This window comes from Tympanuchus pallidicinctus, unplaced genomic scaffold, assembly GCF_026119805.1.
Source record: "Tympanuchus pallidicinctus isolate F22 unplaced genomic scaffold, pur_lepc_1.0 scaffold23, whole genome shotgun sequence".
Taxonomy (NCBI): domain Eukaryota; kingdom Metazoa; phylum Chordata; class Aves; order Galliformes; family Phasianidae; genus Tympanuchus; species Tympanuchus pallidicinctus.
In genome coordinates this window covers 950,077-972,726 of record NW_026294740.1, presented here as the reverse complement: position 1 = coordinate 972,726, position 22,650 = coordinate 950,077, and the positions used below count along the sequence as shown (strand labels likewise).

Sequence of the window (22,650 nt, the reverse complement as noted above, 5' to 3'; positions counted from 1 at the left end):
TATCCATCCCTTGCTGTGCCCATGCTGCACTTTGCCCTCGTTGCACTGTTCCCATCCATCCCTGTGCCGTGCCCATCTCTCCACTCCCTGCAGCGCTGCCCACAGGCCCCATTGCTCTCAGGGGATCAGATGTTGGGGAAAGGGCTGAGTGTCAGGGCTTCTGTGCTGTGTTACAGCCACTGCTCTGCTGCAACCCGTCTGCATCCTGGCCATCTTTTCCCTGATGCCTATGAGTAAAGCCCAACTCTGCCTATAAGGAATAAAAATAGGAGAAAAATGTATGAAAGAAATTTGTTTTAGAAGGGTATGACGTGATCTCTCCTGCAAATGTCACTTGTCAAGCGACCCGAGGGGTGGCGAAAGGCCCCACAGCCCCTTCCGCAGTGCTCTGCCCCGGGCTGGTCCACGCACAGGGAGGAGCTGTGCGGGTGTTTTGTGGAGCATCGAGCTAAAAATAGTTTCTCTTTTCTGCTCCATCTGAATGGGCAGCCACATATGACTGTACATGGATTTGTCTGATAGTCCCATTTCAGTGTAAGAGACAAAATATCTTAGTTATGGCTTTGTTCTTCAGCTAACAATGGGTAGCTAAAAATATCCGACTTTGTTCCACTCAATAAAATTCTCTCAAGGGGAGACACTAACGTTACATTTTTGCCAGATCCGTGCAAAATGCAGCCAAAGAAAACGTGCATTTTTGCCAACAACTTTTCATAAAACTTGTAACGAGCAGAAAACTGCGCAGCGCTGTGAGCGGGGGCTGCGCCGGCTGCTGCGGGGCACGGCGGGGCTGCCCTGCTCCCTGCGGGCGTTTGGGGAGGGCAGAGCCGGTGAGACTGAGCCGCCTCCTCCTCCTCCTCCTGGTGCCGATCCTTCTCCTCTCGTGGTCCGTGCGTGCTCGTGCTGCGGCAGCGTGGGGCGATGCGCCTCTGACTCGAAGGAGGAGATGCCCCAGCCCTTCACTGGCAGCTGCTCGGTGGTCGCTGCGGTCTTGCTCCAATTCCCTTATTTCCCGTTTTATGGCAGCTGGGCCTGGAGGCCGGCCCCATCCCACTGTGCACGGTAAAAGCCTGGCACGGCTCTGCAGCGTGCTCACAGCCTGACAGCCAAGAGGAATCCAGCAGGGACCTCACTGGGCTGGCGCGGCCCCACGAGGTGGGAAGGATGGGCCTCTCATGCTCACCCCCATCTCCTTCCCACTCCTTCCCATCTCGTGGGGCTGTGCAGCCCCACGTCTCCAAATAAAGGTGTCCCCCGGTGCCCCAACCTATCTGCAGCGCTGTGCTGGTGGCTGCAGAGCTGCAAATAATGGGGTGAATGGGAGGCCAGCCCCATTCTCTTTGTCTCTCTGAACCTGTTTCCGTTTTCCAGCATCCCTCCTGTTGTGTAGGCATCCCCTGATGACCACACTGATAATCCCAAACCTTTGTGCTGCATTTGCTCTCCAGGCTGCAGTGCCATGTCCAGCCCTCCTACTGAACCGTGCCTCTTCCTGGGACCTTGTCCTGTTGATGCTTTTCTTTGTCCATTCTGTTTTGTATGTGGCCGCATTGGGCATGCTGGCATGCAGGCTCCTGTGGCAGGCACATTTCAGTACCGGCTGATGGGTTGTGGCAGGAGCAGTGCCCTGTGCCAAGAGTGTGATGGGGCTCTTGATGCCCAGGCGGGATGGAGCAGGGGTGGTCTCCTGGTGAGGGTGGGCTCGCAGCTGAAGTTGTTGACAGAGGAGGGTGCAGGCAGGGAAAGGGGCCGGGGAGCGCTGTGTGGCTCTTTGTGTGCCATGGTAGAAGCACAGCCTCCCTCTTCCTGGTGCTGACCGTGCTCCCCCACTCCATGGGCACCTGTCCTCCTGCAGGGCCTGTCCTCCTCCCCGGGGCTGTGCTCCAGGGCTGCTTTCCCAGGGGGACAGGCACATCTTTTGGGAAGAAGACACTGCCTGACGTGATTCATGCAATGTTTGCTGCTGCAGCATTCCCGGAATGTACCTGTTTTATTTCTTGGCCTTCTCACTTGTTATTGGAGAGGAGCAAAGTTAGTTGATGACACCAAGATGAGTGGTGCAGTTGATACAACAGAAGGAAGGGATGCCATCCAGAGGGACCTGGCAGGCTTGAAAAGTGGGCCCACATGAACCTAATGAGGTTCAACAAGGCCAAATGTTGCAGTTGGGTGGGGGCAATCCCAGTTATGTGTGCAGGCTGGGAGAAGAACTTCTTGAGAGCAGCTCTGCAGAGAAGACTTGGGAACTCTGGTGGACAAAAATCTGACATGAGCCAGCAGTGTGAGCTTGGAGCCTGCAGGGCCAGTGGTACCCTGGGCTGCATCAGCAGAGGGGTGGCAGCTGCATATCAGGCCCTGGTGGAGGTGCTCAACAGCAGCTTGGGAGCCAGTCAGGAGACCCTGCCAGGTACCAGGGCAGGTTACCACACTGCCAGGTCATCTTAGTGCCACGTGCCAGAGCAGAGCCCAGCTGCTTTGGCTGAGCTTTTGGGTCAGCAGGGGCTGGGGACATGGCACACAGTGTCAGCTCAATGCTCCCTGCTCCTGCGGCCCACAGCTCAGCTGTGCTGCAGCATGGCTGAGAGCCTTGCACCCATCACCAGTGCCTGCCTGTCCCCCTGTTCCTCCACTATGGGCTCCTCCAGCTCCTGCCTGGCTCCTACACTGTGGGCACTGCACAGATAAGGCTGTCATTTTGTAAGTCCCCAAAATGCATCTTTTCTGCATCATCACAGGGACCATGGAAAAGCAGATCTATGGGAGAGAAGATTTCTTCTGAAGGACTCATGCCAGTCCTGGGAGCTGGCGGGTGCATTGGGTGCAGATTCTTTTATCCCTGTGTGGGAGGACTGGTGAGGAGCAGTAAGATTATAGCTGGGGAGCAGGGAGAGGAGCACATCAGGGCATGGTATCTGACTCCTCTGTGTGACGTGCTGCTGTTCTGCAGACTCACAATAGCACTGCTGTGGTGAGTTAGTTCCATGAGGGACATTTCTGGAAGGGGACAGGAGGCAAATTCATATTTTTTTTGCCTGAGGTGATCCAGGGTGATTTCCTTGGCAAGTCAACAAGCCATAGCCTTCCTCCGTGCTCTGTGTCTGCTGTAGAAGCACCTGTACTTTGAGGCAGAGGCAGCCCATCCCACTGCCCAGGCAGGTTGGTTCAGCTGCCATATCCCTGCACCCGGGACCTGCCTGTGTCCATCGTGCCCATGTCCTGGGCAAACTGCAGCCAGCAGTTCGGTGCTGTTGGCCTTTGACTGCAGAAGGCCTGAGGACAGGGGACACGGCTCTGCCTTAACTGCATTTTCTGACTCATATTGATTTATGACCCAACCTCAAGCCAAAAATACACCCAGCTCACACGGGCAGCGCTGGAGCAGACACTGAAGGCTTATCAGCTGTCCCCAGGGCCTTCCTGGCTGCTGACCTCATCAGGAGGCTGTGACAGCTGTGGGCACCCCATGGCCAGCCTGCTCTGGTCTTTCTCCCCAGGGCTGCCCTGGGATGGTGCCCGGAGCCCTGGGGCAGGTGTGGGACCTGCTCAGCTCTGCACTGACCCTCATGGGCTCCCACTGCTCTGCCCAGCATTCAGCATGCAGCCAGGGAGGTTTCTCACCATTGGAAATGCACACAGGCTCTGGCTCTGCTCTGGAGACAAAGGGGTACTCTGTGGCCCTGTGGGCATCTCTCACCCCATAGGCTTCTCTCCTTATGCTCCACCAGTCCCATTAACAGCAGAGCCAGATTTAGCCTTCCATTGTACTTCAAGCATCCCAGGGCCATTCCACTCCATGTGCTGCTGTAGCCAGTGGTGGGGAAGAAAGCACAGAGGCTGTGGCCTGTTGAAATGGCAGTCTGGTACAACCTTACCAGAGGGGCATCTCTGCTCTTGGGATGAGTCTCTGAGCCATGGCTGGCAGCATTCCCACAACGCACTGCAATGCATTACTCCCAGACTGACAGAGTTTTGCAGCTTTCCTGCATTTTTAGTAGCGAAAACTGCAGCTGAGGAAGAGCAAAGCATCAGGAAGCTGGGCTGAGCATCTCACTATAGGAGTCTGATTCAAGGCACTCCTAGAGAACTGGCTGCAGTGCAGAGGGATGTGGGGATGAAGGGGCTGAAGGGAGCACATGGATACAGTTGGATGCAGATCCAGCCTCGGTGTATGTGTGCGTGTTGTTCCCTATCTGCACAGCAGGCGAAGGCCGTAAATCAAAGTGGATCACCAGGAGAAGTGCTGTCAGAGCAGGTCATTTCGCAGGGCTCTTGACATCGGCCAGCCAGCTGCCGGATGGGGCACATGGAGTTTGTTTAACCACCCGTGGCAGCACGTCGTGCCGTGGGTCCGGCAGCTCGTTGTGCAGTGCAAATAACAATAACAGCGTGTGCAGTTGTTGGAGGCTTGCAGTGCTGTGTGGGATTTGGTCTCTGCTTAGGAAACGTTCCTGGGAAAGTCTTTTTGCTCGCAGCACTAGCAGAGGAGGCTCGACTCCATTCTGAAGCAAGACGATGAATAATAACTCCCCAGAGATGTGGCAAAGGCTGTGAAACAGCCTCGCGGAGCTGTGAGCCCCAGCTCAAAGGGCCCCGCTGCGTTCTGTCCCTGGAAAACTCGCAGCGTCTCATTTCTGCTCCACAAACAGCACGTAGGCATCTCCACCAGCGGCTGTCATCACCGCGCGAGGAGCTGTGCCGGCGTGCTGCTTGGAGCCCCGGGTTCAGTGCTGACAAACTGCTCCATCCCTGGAGGCTGCCCCATTGCCTGGGGTGTGTGTCTGGTCCAGAAAGGCTCACTGAATGCCAGCTGCTAAGCGGGGTTCAAACAGCAGAATTGGCCCTTTGGGTGCTGTTCGAGTTTGACAAATCCTTTGCGCCGTTGCTTGCTCATCCTCATACTGTTGCTCCTTGCTGTTTCTCTAAGGTAGATCCATCAGGTGGCCCCAGCCTGTGTCCTGCTGTGCTCTGCTGTCCAGCCACACAGAGCAACCGGGGATCCTGGCGCTGAGAGTGTCTCCTTCCTGCTCTGCTGCTTTCCTGCAGCAAAACCATTTCCTCCTCTCTTTAGCAGTGAAGGAGGTGCACAACTGCTGTGTGCAGCTGCCTCAGGATCCCCTGCCAGACGTGGTCTCATGTCCATATGTCACCTGGTGTCACTGCACTCCTGCCGGGGTCCCAGGGCTTGGACATTGCTGCTGAGTGATGGGCTGTGTCTCCATGTTGGCCCAGAGCCATCACACTTTGTATTCAGGGAAGTGTGACAGTGAAAGTCAGACACACAGCCTCTCAGAAGGGTTTGCAAACACACTTCTTAGTTCAAGCTGAACAAGGATCCTAAAAATAAATATCTCTTTGAGCAGTGTTGGCCTTGGCTTCCTCCTAGGGAAACCCTGCTACTTCAGACCCTGCCCCAGGTTTGCAGGGCTGCAGAGAACTGAGACAGCAGTGGTGTGGGGCTGCCAGCTGGAGACTCTGGTAATTGCTGTGTCCCACTAGAGACACTTCCACGAGGCTGGTGCAGCCCTTGGTGCAGGAGGTGACCCTCTGGGATGACCGGAGTCATTCCTGGAACACAAGGGACTGCTGGTGCAGCCGGGACACAAAGGGTGCCCCAAGGTCTGGTGCACCCAGCAGCTCACCCGCAGCACACAGCCAGGCCTAGAGAAGGAGATAAGGGATGTCTAAGCCCAGAGTGGGAGGCAGCAGTTCTTTGGAGAGGAGTAGGGTGTGCCAAGAGCCCTGGTTTTGAGCTCTTTGTAGAGCAGACTTGACAATAAGCCCATGCAGGCCCTTCCGTTGGGAACTTTCACCCGTACAGAATGCTCGGTGGTATCTGCTCCTCTGCTTTGCCTTCTCCAGGGCCATCTGACTGCAGCATGCACGCTCTGGCTGCCCAGCATCCAAGCCATTTGTCACTGAGAAATTTAACTTTCTGAAGTCTGCAAGCTTGCTAAGAATAAACTTAATAAATTAGTGAGCGTATTTAAAGTGCACCACTGCTCGCTGATCTGGCATTTTAATCTACTCGTGAAGCTATCCAGAGTGTTTGCTCAGCGTGTGGCCAAGTTCTGAAATATTTGCATGCTGCTATTGTCAGTGCATCTCCTGACCCTTTGCAAAAGGATGGCAGGAGGAGTGAATTTATAAGAATCTTCCACTGGCGAAGGTAGCGGAGCCGTTCCTAACGCACTCGGTGGAGTTATCTCCCCGAGATCATCTTTGCCTGTTATTCCGATCGGGTGGATGAGATACAATTAAACAGCACAGCTGTGTTTTATGTTCTCCAGAGCTACATATCCTCTTCAGTGACACACATTCTTTGCAGGTCAGTTGTAAAACATGTTTGATGTTGGCACATAGGCCGTTGGAGCAAACTGAAGCTGCTCTCTCCGTTCAGCAGTGGGGAAGCTGCGGGTTAGCCTGGCCTCGCCCCGGGAAGGCAAGAGATGCCTCCTTCTTCCTGCCCCTTCCCCAGGGCTGGGCAGCAGGCAGGGGGCTCATGCAGGCAGGACGAGGGCCAAGCAGCTGTGCTGGGCTCCAGGAGCAGGTTCTCCTCCCCTCCTCTGCGTTGTTACTGCAGCGTGGATAAAGAACCTCTACTGACTGTTCTGCGAGCTGCCTGTTTCCACCTGTTCTTCGGGGTTCTTGGAGCCTCGATGAAGTGAAGCAAGGTTTGGCTCTCTGTCGGGATCCCATGGCCATTCTTACTGCCATGCTGTGGTATGTGCAGGGTGTGGGCTCTGAAGTCCTCACAATCCTCTTGGGAGCAGCACCCGGAGGTTTTCAGTCGCAGGGCAGACGCTGCTCCCGCTGGCTCCAGGTGCTGTGTGCTGCTTCAGGGTTGGGGGTTTAAGTGACAGCAGTCTCTGGCCAGCAGCCTCTGTGCAGAAACTGGCTTTGCTAGATAGTGAATTGTGGAATCGTGGAGTCATAGAATCCTTAGAGTTGGAATGGACCTTTAAAGGTCATCTTGTCTAACTCCCCTGCAACGAGCAGGGACACCCACAGCTCCATCAGTGTTCAGGGCCCCATCCGAATTGACCTTGGGTGTCTCCAGGGATGGGGCACCCACCACATCTCTGGGCAACCTGTGCCAGCGCCTCACCACCCTCTCTGTAGAAGACTTTTTCCTAATATCCAACGTGAATCTCCCCTTTCAACTTTTCCTCAGTACTTTTTTCTGTTGTTTAATTGTATCAGTTTCTTTTTTCCTTTTTTTTTTTTTTTAAGTGCTGTGTGCTGATGAGCATCTTATAATTAGTCTTTTTAGTTCTCCTGTAGTGCAGAATTGTGACTGTGACCCAAACATCAGCCCCAGAATGATCTGCCCTACTTTAGACATATACTTAACGCAGGAAGAACTGCGCTCCTCAGCCAGGTGTGGGAGTGCCAGAGCAGGCTGACCCCAGCACAGAGCCTTGGGATCAGGGGAGGCTGGAGCTCAAACAGGAGCACACAGAGCCAAGCTTTGCAAGGAAGCCCAGTTCTGAGTTATGCTTGAATGGAAAAAAAAAAGGAAAAAAAAAAAAAAAAGAAAATTTTTCTTTCTAAAGGAGTATGGTCAAGAACACAAGCTTGATATTTTTGGGGGAAAAAAAAAAGTTAATTTGGAGAATGATGGAGAAGGGCAGTAATGAAAGAAAAACCAGAGCAATTAAAGCGGCAAATGGCAAAGTAAGATAGAGGCTACAGTCACCCTGGAGTGAGATGGGAAGAGTTTGCTCAGCACGAGGTGCACCTTCCAGCTGCCCATCCATTCCTAAATTCATAGCTCATACTTTCAGACCGTTTTTCTCCTCTAAATGCTGATGTTGGAGACCCTGGGCATCCCTTGGCCCATCGAGTAGCTCAGTTCCATCAGGTCACCACATCTCAACCGAATTCAAAGCACATGAGCTCTTAAGGGGCAAGTTTGGGGAAGAAGAGAGGTCACTTCTGCTGTGCTTCATGGTTTAATTCAGCTGCTGCATTAATTCACTTCTTTTGGCTCCAAAGATCACTGCAGGTCTAGGAATTCTTATTTGTTGGTTTATTTTGTGTGACAAACGTCTCCAGAATAAATGTTATGTTGAAGCTTTTGTTATCAGTGATCAGCTGTTATCAGCTGAAAGGGAACAGCAGGACTTCGTCCCACCTGCAGGTACAGGCAGTCAGCAATAGTGATGAAACTCTTTTCAAAGTGCCTTTTTGGAGCTGCTTGAACTATGAGGACTGCAGATATCGTTGTGATTATCTGCTCTGGCTACCAGGTATAATCTGAGCCCTGATTTTCTCCTGCTCGAATCACAGCAAGCAACCAAGCATGATGTAACATCTGCTAATGATGGAGATTCCCACAGTGCCCAAGTGAATTCTTGCAGTGGTTCATTACCTTTGCTGGTATGCCAGTAATACTGTGCCACATTACTACTTCCAGTTCACCTAGCTTCAGCTTCTGGACATCAGATTGCAGTAAGACTCTGCTGTGTTGGAGAGTCTTTGGTGGAAAAACAGATGTGGTCCGTATACCCCACAGCCTGCTTTTTGGCTAGCAGATTAGATTGAGCTTTCAAGGCCTCTCACTGCAAGGTCAGTTCTCTTTATTACCATCTTCATGGCTCTTCTCCCATTCTCTCAATGTCCTGCTGAGCACCGCAGCCAGCTGCTGGCTGGCACAGGCACCCAAAGGCAGGGGCATGTAGTTTCATCTGAGTTTCGTCTGAACATCTGATTTCCCCCCAGCTCTTCCAGGCGTGCTGAGCCTTTGGGGCACCTTCACATGTGAGGAGGGTGCAGTCCCAACTCTACCAAATCACCCAGAGTTTCACAACCACCACTTCTCAGGACAGAGCATCCTGCCTTGTATGCGTGACCCATGATCTGCGTTCTTGTTCCAAGATGTGTGACTATATTTGGCGATATTGACAACCTGCTCGTGCCCAGTTTAACCAGCAACCCAGGCCATTCTGCCTCAGTGATCTGGCTTCTTCTCTATTTGCCAGTCTCACAATCTCTGTGTCATCAACAAACTTTACTACAGATGATTTAATATTTGTTCAGATCATTGATAAAAACATTGAATAGCATCGGGCCAAGAACCGACCCCTGGGGAACTCCACTAAATCCACCCCTGCTGGGTGAGGAGTTCCCATTTGCAATTGCCTCTGAGACACGTTACCCCGCCAGCTTTTAATCTATTTAATATGTGCCATGTTGATTGTGTATTGTTCTAGTTTCTTAATCAAAATGTCATACAGTACCAAGGCAATTGCCTTGCAGAAGTCTAAGTCTATTACACCACCAATATTATTTTTATCAATCAAACTTGTAATTTCACAAAAAAGATGAGTCTTTGTCTGACAAGTCCTGCTCTCCATAAGTCTGTGTGAATTAGCATTCGCTGTATTTGTTCAGCTGAAATCCGCACCCGCCGCGCGCTGTGGCAGCCGTCAGAGCTGCCTGCCCAGAGCTGCCGCCCGCTGACCGGCCTGCCAGGGTCTGGCTCAGCCAAAAACTCCACAAACGTTGGCAAACGTCGCCTTCCTCTATTGCTGTTGACTGTTCTAGTGCCTCCATCCAGAGACAGACTAACACAAACAACTTCAGAAGAGCTATATTTATTCCTTTTATATTGAGAAATTGCTTCTCATCAGCTTCAGGTTTGCACTGCGTACATTGTCTTCAGCTCTTGGCTTTCCTTATCAGTTTTCTACAGTTTCTCACTTCTCATTCATTATTATCAGTTTCCCCTTTCTTAAGTTATATATGGTTTTCTTATTTTTCACAGTTGTCTTCACTTCTTTCACAAGCCAGAGTCTTTTTTTTAACCAGTGTTGCCTTCTTTCTCAATTGTGGGATTGTGGTTTTGGGGCAACACGTAAAATGTTTTTCAACAATTCCCACTTAGCATTCACATTTTTCTGATTAAATACTTCTCCCAATTGATTCACTTCATAATTGTTTTCAGCTCTGTGAAACCGAATCTTTTTAGCATTAAGTGGATATATTTTCAGAACAGAGCTTCACTTAAAATACTCACTTTACAGCCATTCTGCTTCTCAGTTAAATAAAATAAAACACTGACTCTTAGAGACATTTGGCATGCATTTCAGGGTCACAGAACTGGGAAATGAGAATTGTTCCTTAGAAAAGATGTTTTCATGAAAAGTTTGTTGTTGTTGTTGTTGCTGTTTTGTCAAAGTGTGTATTAATTTGGATAAAGCGGGGCTTGCCTAAAGTCCAGAGCTGTGAAGCATCGTCTCTCTTTTGGCAATTGAAGTTTCAGACATTTAGTCCAAAACTGTGAAGTTCCTGGTGACTGGAAAAAGAGAAACATCAGCCCTATTTTTAAGAAAGGGAGAAAGGAAAACCCAGGGAACTACAGGCCAGCGAGCCTGAGCTCTGTGCCTGGGCAGATGATGGAGCAGATCCTCCTGGAAGCTGTGTTAAGGCACATCCAGCAGCAAGGAGTGATTGGAGACCGCCAGCGTGGCTGCGCCAAGGGCAGATGGTGGCTGAGCGATGTGGCGGCCTTTGATGGTGGAGGGACGGCGTTGGTGGACGGGGGAAGGGCAGCGCATGTCATTGCGTGGATTGTGCAAGGCCTTGGGCATGGTCCCTCGCCACATCCTGCTCTCTAACGTGGAGAGGAGTGGATTTGAAGGCTGGGCTGTTGGATGGACTGGGAGTTGTCTTGGTGGCAGCCAAGGGCTGTGATCCATGGCTCTGTGTCAGGGTGCTGAAGCCAGTGTCAGGGGCTCGGTAAGGGCAAGCGCAGGGTGCTGCCCTTGGGTGGGGGCAATGCCAGGTATTGATAGAGACCGGGGGAAGATGTGCTTGAGAGCAGCCCTGCGCAGAAGGACTTGGGGTCCTGGTGGGCGAGAAGCTGGCCATGAGGCAGCAGTGAGCGCCTGCAGCCCGGAAGGCAGCTGTGTTGTGGGCTGCATGAAAAAGGGGCGGCCAGCAGGAGAGGGAGGTGATCGTCCCCCTCTGCTGGGCTCCTGTGAGGCCCCATCTGCAGCGCTGCGTCCAGGCCTGGGGCCCCCAGCACAGGAAGGACGTGGAGCTCTGGCAGCGGGTCCAGAGGAGGCACTGAGATGAGCAGAGGGCTGGAGCAGCTCTGTGTGAGGCAAGGCTGAGGGAACTGGGCCTGTTGAGCTTGGGGAAGAGAAGGCTGCGGGGAGACCTCACTGTGGCCTTCCAGTGCTTGAAGGGAGGGTAGAAACAGGAGGGGGAACGGCTGTTTGTGAGGGTGGGTGGTGATGGGACAAGGGGAATGGTTTTAAAGTGAGACAGGGGAGGTTTAGGTTGGATATGAGGAGGAAGTTTTCATCCACAGGGTGATGAGGCACTGGCACAGGTTGCCCAAGGAGGCTGTGGATGCCCCATCCCTGGCGGCATTCAAGGCCAGGCTGGATGTGGCTCTGGGCAGCCTGGGCTGCTGGTTGGTGACCTGCACGCAGCAGGGGGTTGGAACCAGATGATGCCTGTTGTCCTTTTCAACCCAGGCCACTCATTCTGGGCACCTCATCTGCTCACTCTGCACTCTTCTTCAGGGGATGGCAATGGCAGGGTGTTACCAGCCCACAGCTGGGCAGCCGGGATGGGGCACTGTCAGCAGTGATGGTAATGTAGACCACCAGTGAGGAGGAGCTGCACTTCTTGTCTTGCTGCAACCGCAGCTGTGCCCCAGTGTGTTGCCCAGTGCCTCTGGGCTCCGTCCTCTCTGCACCTCCCTGCAGGGACTGGTGGCCATGCCTGGGATCCCCCATGGCCTGCTCTCCTGCAGGCTGAGCCACCCCAGCTCTCCAAGAATCCCACCCCAACTGTTTACCATCCCTACATTCCCAGTGGTGCTGACTGAGGAGGAGGAGGATTTTGGAGAGGCCATTGGAGGGGAGGGATGGGGCTGCTGGGAGCAGCCCTGGCACACGGCCCTGTGTGCTGCCCTGTCCTGCCCTGCAGGTCGGCACAGGGCTCTGGGGGAAGGTTGGTGCTGCATAAACAACTGCAGGTCGTCATAGCAAAGTGAATATGACACGTTGAATAATTTAAATAATTTAATGTAATTGAACATAAAATAACATAAAATAACATAACATAATCTGATGGAATCCCACACTGTCGCCGTCCAAGGTGTTGTTGGTGGACAGCCCAGGTTTGGAGGGGTTGGGCTGGGGCCGGTGCCGGTGCCCCTGGAGCACTGCCGCTGCTCTGTGCGAGGGCCGGCGAGGAGCCCGGGGCTACAGGTAGCCTGATTTGTTGGCTGTGTCTCCTGCTGTGGCCGTGTCTCCTGCTGCACCACGTGGGCCGGTTTCTGCCGATGCTCCCGTGTTGGCTGAGCCCACCCAGCTTCGCCTAGCGCGAGCGCTTTTGTTCTGGAGCATCCTGGCTCTGCGGCAGCTTCCTCTTGGTGGCTCGGATGCTGCCAGCGCTCTGCTGGTGCCCGCTGGGGGTGCAGGCAGGGGCTGGGCACTCGGCCGCGTCCTCATCCGTGCCCGGGATGTCGTCCGGGACCTCTTTGGGTGCCAGTTCTGGAAGAGGAAGAAAATCGCCACAGGGTTAAGGCCAGCTTTCCCACAGCAAATGGGTGCAAACGCTCCCCCGCCAGCTCTGCTGCCCCCAAACTCACCGCTGTTCATCCAAGCCAGGAGGTCACCGATGTCGGTGATGTCCTCCGGGATGTCTGCGCTGGTTGTCGCTGCTGGAAAGCAAGAAAATGCGCCGTGAGGCAATGCCATCTTTCCCACAGCCACCCGGTGCGGCCAGCCTGCCGCCCGCCCTGCAGCCCCCAGACTCACCACCTGATTCCAGCGCTGCGATGCTGCAGCTGAGCGGAGCCGCGTTGGGATGGGGGCACACGCCGATGGGTGCTGGCTGCCCCTGGTCCTCCAGCTCCTCGGGCTGCTCTAAGATGGTGGGCAGGGTGCCGGGCACGAGGCGCACCCGCTGCTGCACCGGAGGTCCTTGGAGGACAGTGGAGGGGCCGGGCTGGCTGGCAGCCTGCAGCGGGCAGCTGCCTGCGGGCTGCGGGGGCTGCCCACACTGCTGGGGCTGCATCGTCCCTGCCACCGGGGGATGATCCCAGTAGTGGGCAGGGGCATTGGGGGGAGGCATACCCGGCTTCATGCCCCCGGGTAGGAGCAAGAGCAGGGGTAACTGCTGCCATCCAGGTGGGAGATGTTCCAAAACAGTGAGCAGCCCCTCGAGAGTGAGCTGAACCACAATGGGAGGCACCCCCTGAGGTGGGAGCTGACCCACGGTTGGGGGCTTCCCCCCACGTGGCCGCTTGCCCACAGCTGGGGCCTTCCTCCCACGTGGTTGCTTACCCACAGTTGGGGGATTCCCCGCAGGTGGGAGCTGACCCACGACTTGGGGCATCACCCCAGCAGGCAGCTGACCCACAACTTGAGGGACCGCCCCAGGTGGGAGCTGCACCACTGTTGTGGGCATCCCCCCAGCGGGCAGCTGACCCACAACTTGGGTTGTCACCCCAGATGGGAGCTGACCCACAACTTGGGATGTCACCCCAGCGGGCAGCTGACCCACAACTTGGGGCAGCACCCCAGATGGGAGCTGACCCACAGCTTGGGTTGTCACCCCAGGTGGGAGCTGACCCACCACTTGGGTTGTCACCCCAGGTGGGAGCTGACCCACGACTTGGGGCATCACCCCAGCGGGCAGCTGACCCACAACTTGCGGGACCCCCCCAGGTGGGAGCTGAACCACTGTTGTGGGCATCCCCCCAGCGGGCAGCTGACCCACAACTTGGGTTGTCACCCCAGATGGGAGCTGACCCACAACTTGGGATGTCACCCCAGCGGGCAGCTGACCCACCACTTGGGGCAGCACCTCAGTGGGCAGCTGACCCACAACTTGGGGCAGCACCCCAGCGGGCAGCTGACCCACAACCTGGGGGACCCCCCCAAGTGGGATCTGACCCACAGCTTGGGGCATCACCCCAGGTGGCAGCTGAACCACTTGGGAGACCCCCCCAGCTGGGAGCTGCACTCCCACAGCTTGGGGCATCCCCCCAGGTGGGAGCTGCACTCCCTGTCCCTGGACACCTGATGCCCCAGGCCAGACAGAAGCCTGAGGCACCACGTAGGTGACACTGGGGACAGAGAGGATTTGGGTGGACACTGGCACTGCTCCGCTGCTGTTGGTCTGCATTGCAGCAGTGGCCAGTGGACGCACAATGGATCCAGGGAGAATCGCGTCGGGTGTCGGAAGCACCGTCGGCATCCGTGGAGAAATTCTCTCTGTGGAGAAATGCCCAGATGGGCGCTGGGTGAGATCTGGGGCACTGGCATCCCCTGGAGGGCCGCCGTGCCAGGAGCAGAGGGAGCCTGCTGCCTTACCTGCCAAGGTAGCTCGAGAGTGGCAGTGGGGGGTTCCGTGACCGCTGGGGTCAGCCCCTCTCCGCTGAGCTCACAGTGCGCCTCTGTGACACGGTCCCGTGGTGACACAGGCATTGCTCTGTGCCTGCCCCGTCACCACCGCTTGCTGAGATTTGAGTTAGATGTGGGGTGGGATTCCGTCCCACTGTGGATGCCCCATCCCTGCCGGCATTCAAGGCCAGGCTGGATGTTGCTCTGGGCAGCCTGGTCTGCTGATTGGTGTCCCTGCACACAGCAGGGGCTGGAACTGATGAGCATTGTGCTCCTTTGCAATCCAGGCCATTCTGTGATTCTATGAAATCTTTTAAAAGTTCTCCACATTCCCCTAACATCTTTCTTTAATCACTTTGAAGTTGTTCAGGTTTAACTGAGAATCCAACTTCATTTTTTTAAAAAATTATTTTATTTTATTTTATTTTATTTTATTTTATTTTATTTTATTTTATTTTATTTTATTTTGTTTTGTTTTATTTTATTCTATTTCATTTCATTTCATTTCATTTTCTTTTCTAATGGGAAATGAACACTGCATATTGAAATAATGAATTTGGTGTCCAGAATACCACGTTTCATTGACAAAACTTTTGAACGAGCATTTGTCAGTCATTCTGAGGATGCCTATGGTGACAATGTCCCTGCTGAGGTGCTCAGCTCATAGAATCGTGGCAGGCAGATGGCCGTAGATCACAGAATCATAGGGTGCTGGAATCATAGAACGTTTTGGGTTGGAACAAAGCTCAACTTCCACGGCCCCCACTGCAGTCAGGGTTCCCGATCGGTGGATCACACAGTATGTCATGGTGCCCAGGGCCCCATCCAAGCTCCCCTTGAACACCTCCAGGTTTGGAGCATCCACAGCCTCTCTGGGCAGGCTGCTCCAGCACCTCACCTCTCTCTCTGTTAGAAGTTTCCCACGACATCTGATCCAGATCTCTCTTAAGTTTAAAGCCATTCCCCCTTGTCCTATCACTTCTTACCAGTGTAAAAAAATGATTTCCCTCGTGTTAATAAACTCCCTTGAAATACTGGAAGGCCACAGTGAGGTCTTCCACCAGCCTTCCCTTCTCAAGACTGAACAAGCCCAGTTCCTTCAAACCTGTCTTCATAGGACAGGTGCTCCAGCCCTCTGAGCATCCTCGTGGCCCTCCTCTGAACCCTCTCCAAAAGCTCACTATCTTTTCTGTGCTGGGGTCCCAGACCTGGACGCAGTACTCCAGCTGGGGCCTCAGGAGGGCAGAGTAGAGAGGGACAATCCCCTCCCTTGTCCTGCTGTCCAGCCCTCTTCTGATGCAGCCCACAGTAGCCCCTGACCTTCCAGGCTGCAGGTGCACGCTGCTGGCCCATGTTAAGCTTTTCATCTACCAGGACCCCCAAGTCCTTCTCAGCGGGTCTGCTCTCAAGAAGTGCTTCCCCAGTCTGTTTACTGCAATTACCACGACTCAAGAGCAGAACCTTGCACTTTGCCTTGTTGAACATTAGGTTCACAAGGGCCCACATTTTGAGTTTATCAAGTCCCTCTGGATGGCATCCCTTCCTTCTGCCATATCTAGTGCATCACTCAGCTCAGGGAGCAGAAGAGTGTCTGGGTCATGGCGAGTCACCGATGCGTCCTGTGGAATTATCTGCAAATGGGCGTCCATCCTCAATCTCTTGCTTTTTACTGAAACGTGTGCAGGGCTCAGACTGTGGTCTGTGGACTCTCATCTTCTCTTAATTATGGTGCTGGGGATAACTCTACATAAATTGCAGCTGGCCATTCAGACTGTAGAACTGGGTCTCTCTGCACAGCTCTACAGTCTGAGGTCATGCCCACTACTAGGGTACCAGCCAGGTAATGAGGTAATCAACAGGTAATGAGGTTTCAACACAGTCTCTATCTCTGTACCTCCCCATCAAGGCTGTTGGGTTGTATGGAGCCTTGACAAACATGGTGCTTTCCTTCATCCCTCCTCTGACTTAGTACCCAGGGTGTTCTGAGCTCTGTCTTGCAGCCTCTGCTCTTCCCAGAAATGGCACACTGCCTCTGGAGGTACAGTTACAGGAGCTGATGTATCTCATTCTTATGAGTCAATTTTCATTCACGCCTTGACTTTCTGCAGAGCCATTTATTGGCTTTCATAGCAGAAGGAATCATCTACTCTGACATCTGCACAGCAGGCCAGGGACTTTCATTTGCTGATTGCTGCATCCCTCTGTAAATTCCAGTCAAGAAAAAACATTTATTTTACAGCGAGATACCCAATCTTGAATTAAAGCCTTTCAGCTGAAAGCAAATCTTCTGCATCCTAGGCAAGTTGGTCCAATGGACCAATAGTGCTCAGTGTTAAAAGTGCATTGCATATTTCTGCACAGATCCTGTTTTTGCCAAGAGCTCTCTGCCAGAGAGGTCTGCCTCCCACACTGGTGCTGCAGGATGACTGGAGCCACTGCTGCCTGCCTGCAGAAAAGAAAGCCCGTCATTCCCAGGAGAGCTTCTGGTTTTCTCCAGTCCTCTTGAGCTCCATTAGCACTCCCAGAGCTCAAGGCAGCCCGGGCAGGTTTCCCTTCCTGCCCCTATCCATCCCTTGCTCAGCTTTCTCCCTTGTGAAGACATACAAGACCTGATCGTGCTCTTAATGGCAGTATTCCTTCCATGGGATGTTTCCTCATGATTTTCCTTCCCCGTCCCTACCTAGGAGTGTTTATTGACCTGTCCACGATGGACATTGCTGTCTCAGTCCCTCCACCAAATGTTGTTGCATTCTGTGGTTGGCCCCTGGGACATTCAGCCATGGGACTCTCAGCCTGCTGGCCTTTCACATTCACCAGTTCCTCCATGCCACCAGAACTCCTCATCTGGCCGTGCTGAGGGTTATAGAGTGGGGCAGCATGAAAGCAAAGGCAGAGCTGGAGGGATGTGGCTGCACCCCAAACTCAGGAGCCTCTTGGCTGACCCCAAGAAGGCAGTGCCCGTAGGCCAGCAGAGCTCCCACTGTAACATCCAGGTCTACTCACGCTCTCCCCCCTCTCCCTGCAGCCCTGGGTCACGTAACGTGCTTGGAGAAGGCCAGACAGACTCTCTGGCAGACTCTCTGGCATTGCTTTTTCAAGTCTGATTAATGGGTCCAGCTCTCCTCCAGATTGAACTCAAGAAAATACCATTATCTCCCGCGCAGTGACTCAGATATTGTATTGCGACATCTTGTTGGTAATGTCAGGTCGCAGGCAACGATATTAAAAATGAGTGTTTTACCCTGGACAGGGCATTAGCTATGAAATTAAATCTGTATTTATTGCCTTTAGCCATGAGTCTCTGGGCTCTTCCAGAATAAATGTTTTTAGTTCCGTACGGGAAGATTCTGGCATTTATAGGCCAGACATTTAGGAGTGGGGCGCATACTGTATGCACACCCACACGATGCCCTGGGCCGTGTGTTCCTGTGCTGCTGGTGTCATGGCAGGGATGGCAAACTCACACTTGGCTGTGCTGAGTCCAGCTGAAGCATCTCTGTGTCCCGCTGAAGTCCATCTCTGGCTGAGTGCAGAAATTATATTTTAAATGTAATCATAAACTTAAAAAAAAATGCAATATATGATCACACTATAAATATATTGTAAATTTATAAATGTGACCTGTGGATATTTGCCTGAGTGCTCTTAGCCATAGCCAGGGTGAGCACTGTGCGGGCGGAGGGGGAATCCATAGCCGCTAACAGAGCACCATGTGCTGCTGCTGCCATGCATGGGGCGAAGCTGGGGCTGGCCCCAGTAGGAAAGCCAACGTGTGGCAGTGTGACAGTGTGCCTGGTAGGAGAGGCTGCCTACCCCGAGGCCCCAGGGTTTGGTCATCAGCCACCTCCATGGCTCCTCACAGCAGGCACTGAACAAGAGGGTTTCACTGAAATGAGTGTTTTACACAGGGAAAAATCTGTTTTGGAAAAATAATTGTTACCATCATCATTTCACTGAATGTATCATAACCAAAACCAGGTGGCTTTGTTTGAATGCAAGTGGTTTATCAGTGGTGTTTTTCCAATTAAAGACCAAGAAAGATACACCTTTAAAAAAGCGATGAGAAGTGATGCTGTTTGATTTGTTCAGTCTGAAATTCCTGATGTGCAGTTTCTGGGTTTTATTATTTATGCTTGGGTCTTTTCTTGTTGGTTTTTCTTTTGCAATTACTTGGACAGGCCCTTAGATCAGGTGCAGCTTCTGTTCTAGACGGGCTTCTGGCAATGCCAGGCTATCTTTCAGCATTGCTTGGGTTGTGTCTCCTGTAAGGTGGGAATCACCTCTGGCCCTGAGGGACATTACAAAATGTACCTGCAATTTCCAGACTGGCAGTTATGATAAAATCCAGCCAAATCAGTTTTCCAGCAATATTCCCAGCCCCGTGGCATGGCGTGAAGTGCAGCAAACTAGGCTGAGGCTGGTCAATGGATCTTGGCTCTACGGCACTACTGGAATGGGAAAGAAATCAGATATCCCAAACGTTCTTGGAAAGCCTGTGTGATGTCATTTGCAATGCCCAGTCATGACAGTGCAGCTTGGGCTGGCCCCTGCCTGTCCCTGTGCAGTGCCCTTGGTGTGAGGTGGTCGGATGCCAGGCTCAGCTTCACCCTGATGACATGGCCTTCGCTGGAGCTGGGGCTCCTCATGCAGACCTTGCCCACCTCTACTCCTCTCAGCCCTCCCCGTCTTCCTCTCCACCATCAAGCCATAACAACATCTGTTGGCTTGCATTCCCCCCTGTGGTTTGGGATGGCCGCTGTCCCACAGGGCATGAACATCTCACCCAGAACATCCCCTGCCTGGCAGGACCAGAACACGGGCAGATCATCACATGCCCCCCTTGGGATGGGGTGGGAGGCAGCTGATGGATTTAAGGGCTTCTCCAACAGGCATCAGTTTGGCAAGCACATAGTTGTTGTTATATGCAAGAACACTTCATTGTTGTCAAGTGTAAAATCACTTTCTGTTGTCTTATGTGAGCAAACTGCGCTGGCCTCACACAGAGCCTGCTGGCAAGGAGCAGGCCTGGAAAGACACTCTGCATTTAGCAGCACTGCAGGGGCTGCTGAATGGGAGACACAGAGCGAGCGTGGCATGTGCTGGGCAGCGCTGATGGCTGGGCACAGCAAGCAATGCTCTCCAGGGCCAGCTGCAGGGCCAGCTTGCAGGGCCACACCACACTGCCTTCCCAGGAGCATCAGGAACCCTTCAGCCCTGCTTCTCTGCCAGGGGTGCTGGAGGATGGGGCAGCACAGCTCATGGTGCTACTTGTGGTCATGACTCACTGGCCGTTCTTGAGCTCGACGCCATGTCACCACGCATGCACAGGGTCACAGACCTGCTGTGAGCTGCAGTCCTGGGCTGTGTGTGGATGGTGGGCTCTGCCCTGGTTCTGATCAACGTGTGGTCCTTGTGCACAGGGCATCCTGCCCCAGAGGAGACAAATTCAGAGGGCAAACTAACCCAGAAAAAGACTGGATTCCCTCCATGTCCCTGCAGACATTGGCTGACGTGAGGGTCTTGTGGGATCTGCTGATCCATCTCCTACTGCTGTTGTTGCCTCTTGAACATCCCAGTCCTGTGACTAGTAGCCCCCATGTTAATGGATCAGCCTATGGTTACCCTTCACCTGGTCAGAAGGCACCCGTGGGTGTCCACAGTTGTGGCCTCAGGAGATGTGAGGCTGCTCTCTCCCCCTGCATGAACAGAGGTGCCATGCTCCTTGTCCTCCTTAGCTTCTGAGAGTGCTTGAGAAAGACAAGGACTCTTTGGGCAAAGCCACTGGCTTTTATCCCCTGAGACATTCTAAGGGCCCAGGGGATGAGCCTGCCATTTGCCAGGGTGAGATGTCTGCTGTTGCCAGCACCTGAGGATGTGACTGTGTGAAACCACTGGCTGCTTGGTCCTCCCTGATTTCATCCTCCTTGCCAGGAGGGGGGACCAGGGCACCTCCAGGTGAGCAGGTCCCTAAGAGGCCTTTTCCCACCAACACTGTGATGCTGTCTGTAACAAAATTAAGTATGAATCCTAAAGAATAAGGGACAGAACAGTGCCCTAGACCTTTGAATGCTTTATCTACGAGGTATCTGTGAATGCTAACCCTTCTTGGGAATTTTGGGGGTGCTTTAAGGTAGCAGCTGGCTTTTCTGTGTACACGAACTGTGCACATCCTTAGCAATAACCTGGTTTCTTACAAGTTTAATCAGGAATTTCCTTTGCTTAAATGGACAAGGACTTGCTACTTTTGTCTTGTAAGGTAGTTCACTGTGAATTACTAGAATTCACTTGCAGTACTGATTGCAGCACAGTGGCTTTCATCTATGTTGTTTGTTGGTTTTTTTAGCTAATTGGAAAAAGAAAAATCATTGGAACGATAACCAAGAAATGTGAAGAGTTCATTCCTCCAGAGAGGACATCTCCATGATCTATGCCCAACTTTATGGAAAAGGCTGTACCACACTTACACTTAAAAAAAAAAAAAAAAGAGAATGTGCAAATTTCTTTGATCCCCTTGGCTTAGGCTCAGTACAGAGCAGGCCTAGCATAGCTGACCAGGTCAGCCATGTGGTATTTTAGTTTGCTGTAGCATATCCTGAACCTACAGTGTGTTCTTACTGATGCATACAGTGCACACTCAGCTGTCTCTCTCCTGTTGCCCTGTCCTTTCACTAAGACAGGTTTTCTTCAAAAAGTGGTATCTTGTAAAGATCTGTTTTGTGAACGGTGTCATTTTTGCTGTGACTCTTCACTTGTTGCAGTCGCCTACTACATTCACTGGAGTATCAGCAGCATGGAGAGGCAACTGCGTGCTCTGGCATTTGTTAGGCTGGAACAGGAGGGCAGAATTCCCCAAAAGAGAACTTTTTGGGAAGAGCAGTGGCTCAGAAATAGCTGGGGGTTGTCAGTACAGTGAGTTTTCTTTGTGATTTGATGCTCAACATTTGCAGGATCCTGTGCGCACTTTCCAGTAAACAACTAAGATTATGAGAAAGAAATATCTGAACCAATTGTTAATGTTTCCTTCTAACAGTTTGAGTTTGGCTAAGTGTAGGCACAACTGGAGGGAGCCCTCTGTAAGCTGATACAGTTGGGGAAAGAAATTAAGACATACAATGGGAATATTTGCAAAAAAAGATCCAGAGGAGCCCCAGGAATGGAGAGGAGCTGTAGAGAAAGCAATAGAGACCTCATCAGAAGTGCTAAAGATTGCTTTGGAGGTTTTCATGGAAGATTTGCATGAGTCCCAGCCAGGAAGAGTCCTAGGAGGTGGAGATGGGCAGGATCTGACATCTGCAGTAAGTGGTTCGTGCTGGTACAGGACATGCAGAACTGTTCTTCCCACATGAGCTCAGAGACCATTCCCTCAAGTGAAATCTCCCCAGGAGGCTCCCCTGGCTTGTTTTAGAATCCCAGTGCAATGAATGGCTGGGAAAACCAGCAGGGAGGAGAGGTTTTTGCAGTCAGCTTGAGTGGACCAATTGCTGCCAAACTTATCCCCATAAAAAAAGAGACTCAGTGATCCAGATCTGATACCAGCTCTTGATGTGTGGCTTAGAGCCAGGCATCCCTTTGAGCTGGCCCAAACAGAGCTCAGAACTGGGTGAAAAGGGAGAAAGCAAGAAACCCCACCTGAACTGGCAGAGGATCTGCAGAGACTCAAGTGACGAATGTGGCTGAGTATCGATGAGGGCTTCCAGGATAAACTTGCACTGAGCAAGCAAATAGTCACTCTGTTGGGGTTGGAGACCAGCAGAGGAGGCCAAAGGCAATCAGGAAGCCTTGGAGTTTGCCACAGATCCCAAATCTTTTCTGGCAGAGATACACCTGAAGGGGAGGTAGCAATGGGCAGGGGAGGTAGACACTGGTGGAGATATGGCTCCATGTCTGTTATTAATGGCGGAAACCCGTGTGCTGGGCCTGGCCAGAGAATCCAAAAGCAATTAGAAAATGTGATATGTCCTGTCTGTAAAACAAGAGGACTGGCAAGAAAGCAAAAATTAAGAGAAGCAGTTGAGTTAAATGCTGGCACCTTCACTTCTCACCATTTAAAGACTTTCTCATTGGGAGAGCTGGTCCAAGGGCACAGCTGAGCCACCTGATAAAAGGGCTGGCCCCAGCAAGGCTGAAAAAGAACCATTACGTGCAGAACCAGAGATGCCTCTTGCCTAAGCATTGCTGATACCAGGGCTGCTCTAAGTGATATGATAAAATATAAGCCCTGATAGAGTATCCACACCCCACTAACAAGTCTCAAAGGTCATAGCATGGACAATCCTCAAGA

General features: G+C 52.5%; 2 protein-coding genes across 4 annotated transcripts in view; one reads left to right on the top strand and one right to left on the bottom strand.

The window, feature by feature from the left end:
* The window catches only part of MYOCD (myocardin), a 221,651-nt gene that overhangs the window by 1,353 nt on the left and 197,648 nt on the right, over positions 1-22,650 (top strand). The window lies entirely within an intron of this gene.
* LOC128083224 (basic salivary proline-rich protein 2-like) lies at positions 12,337-13,647 on the bottom strand. Its single transcript, XM_052688263.1, has 3 exons — positions 12,780-13,647; positions 12,611-12,682; positions 12,337-12,512 (listed from the first exon to the last, which is right to left on the bottom strand). Exons 1-3 carry the CDS (start codon positions 13,645-13,647, stop codon positions 12,337-12,339), a joined length of 1,116 nt encoding a protein of 371 aa, XP_052544223.1.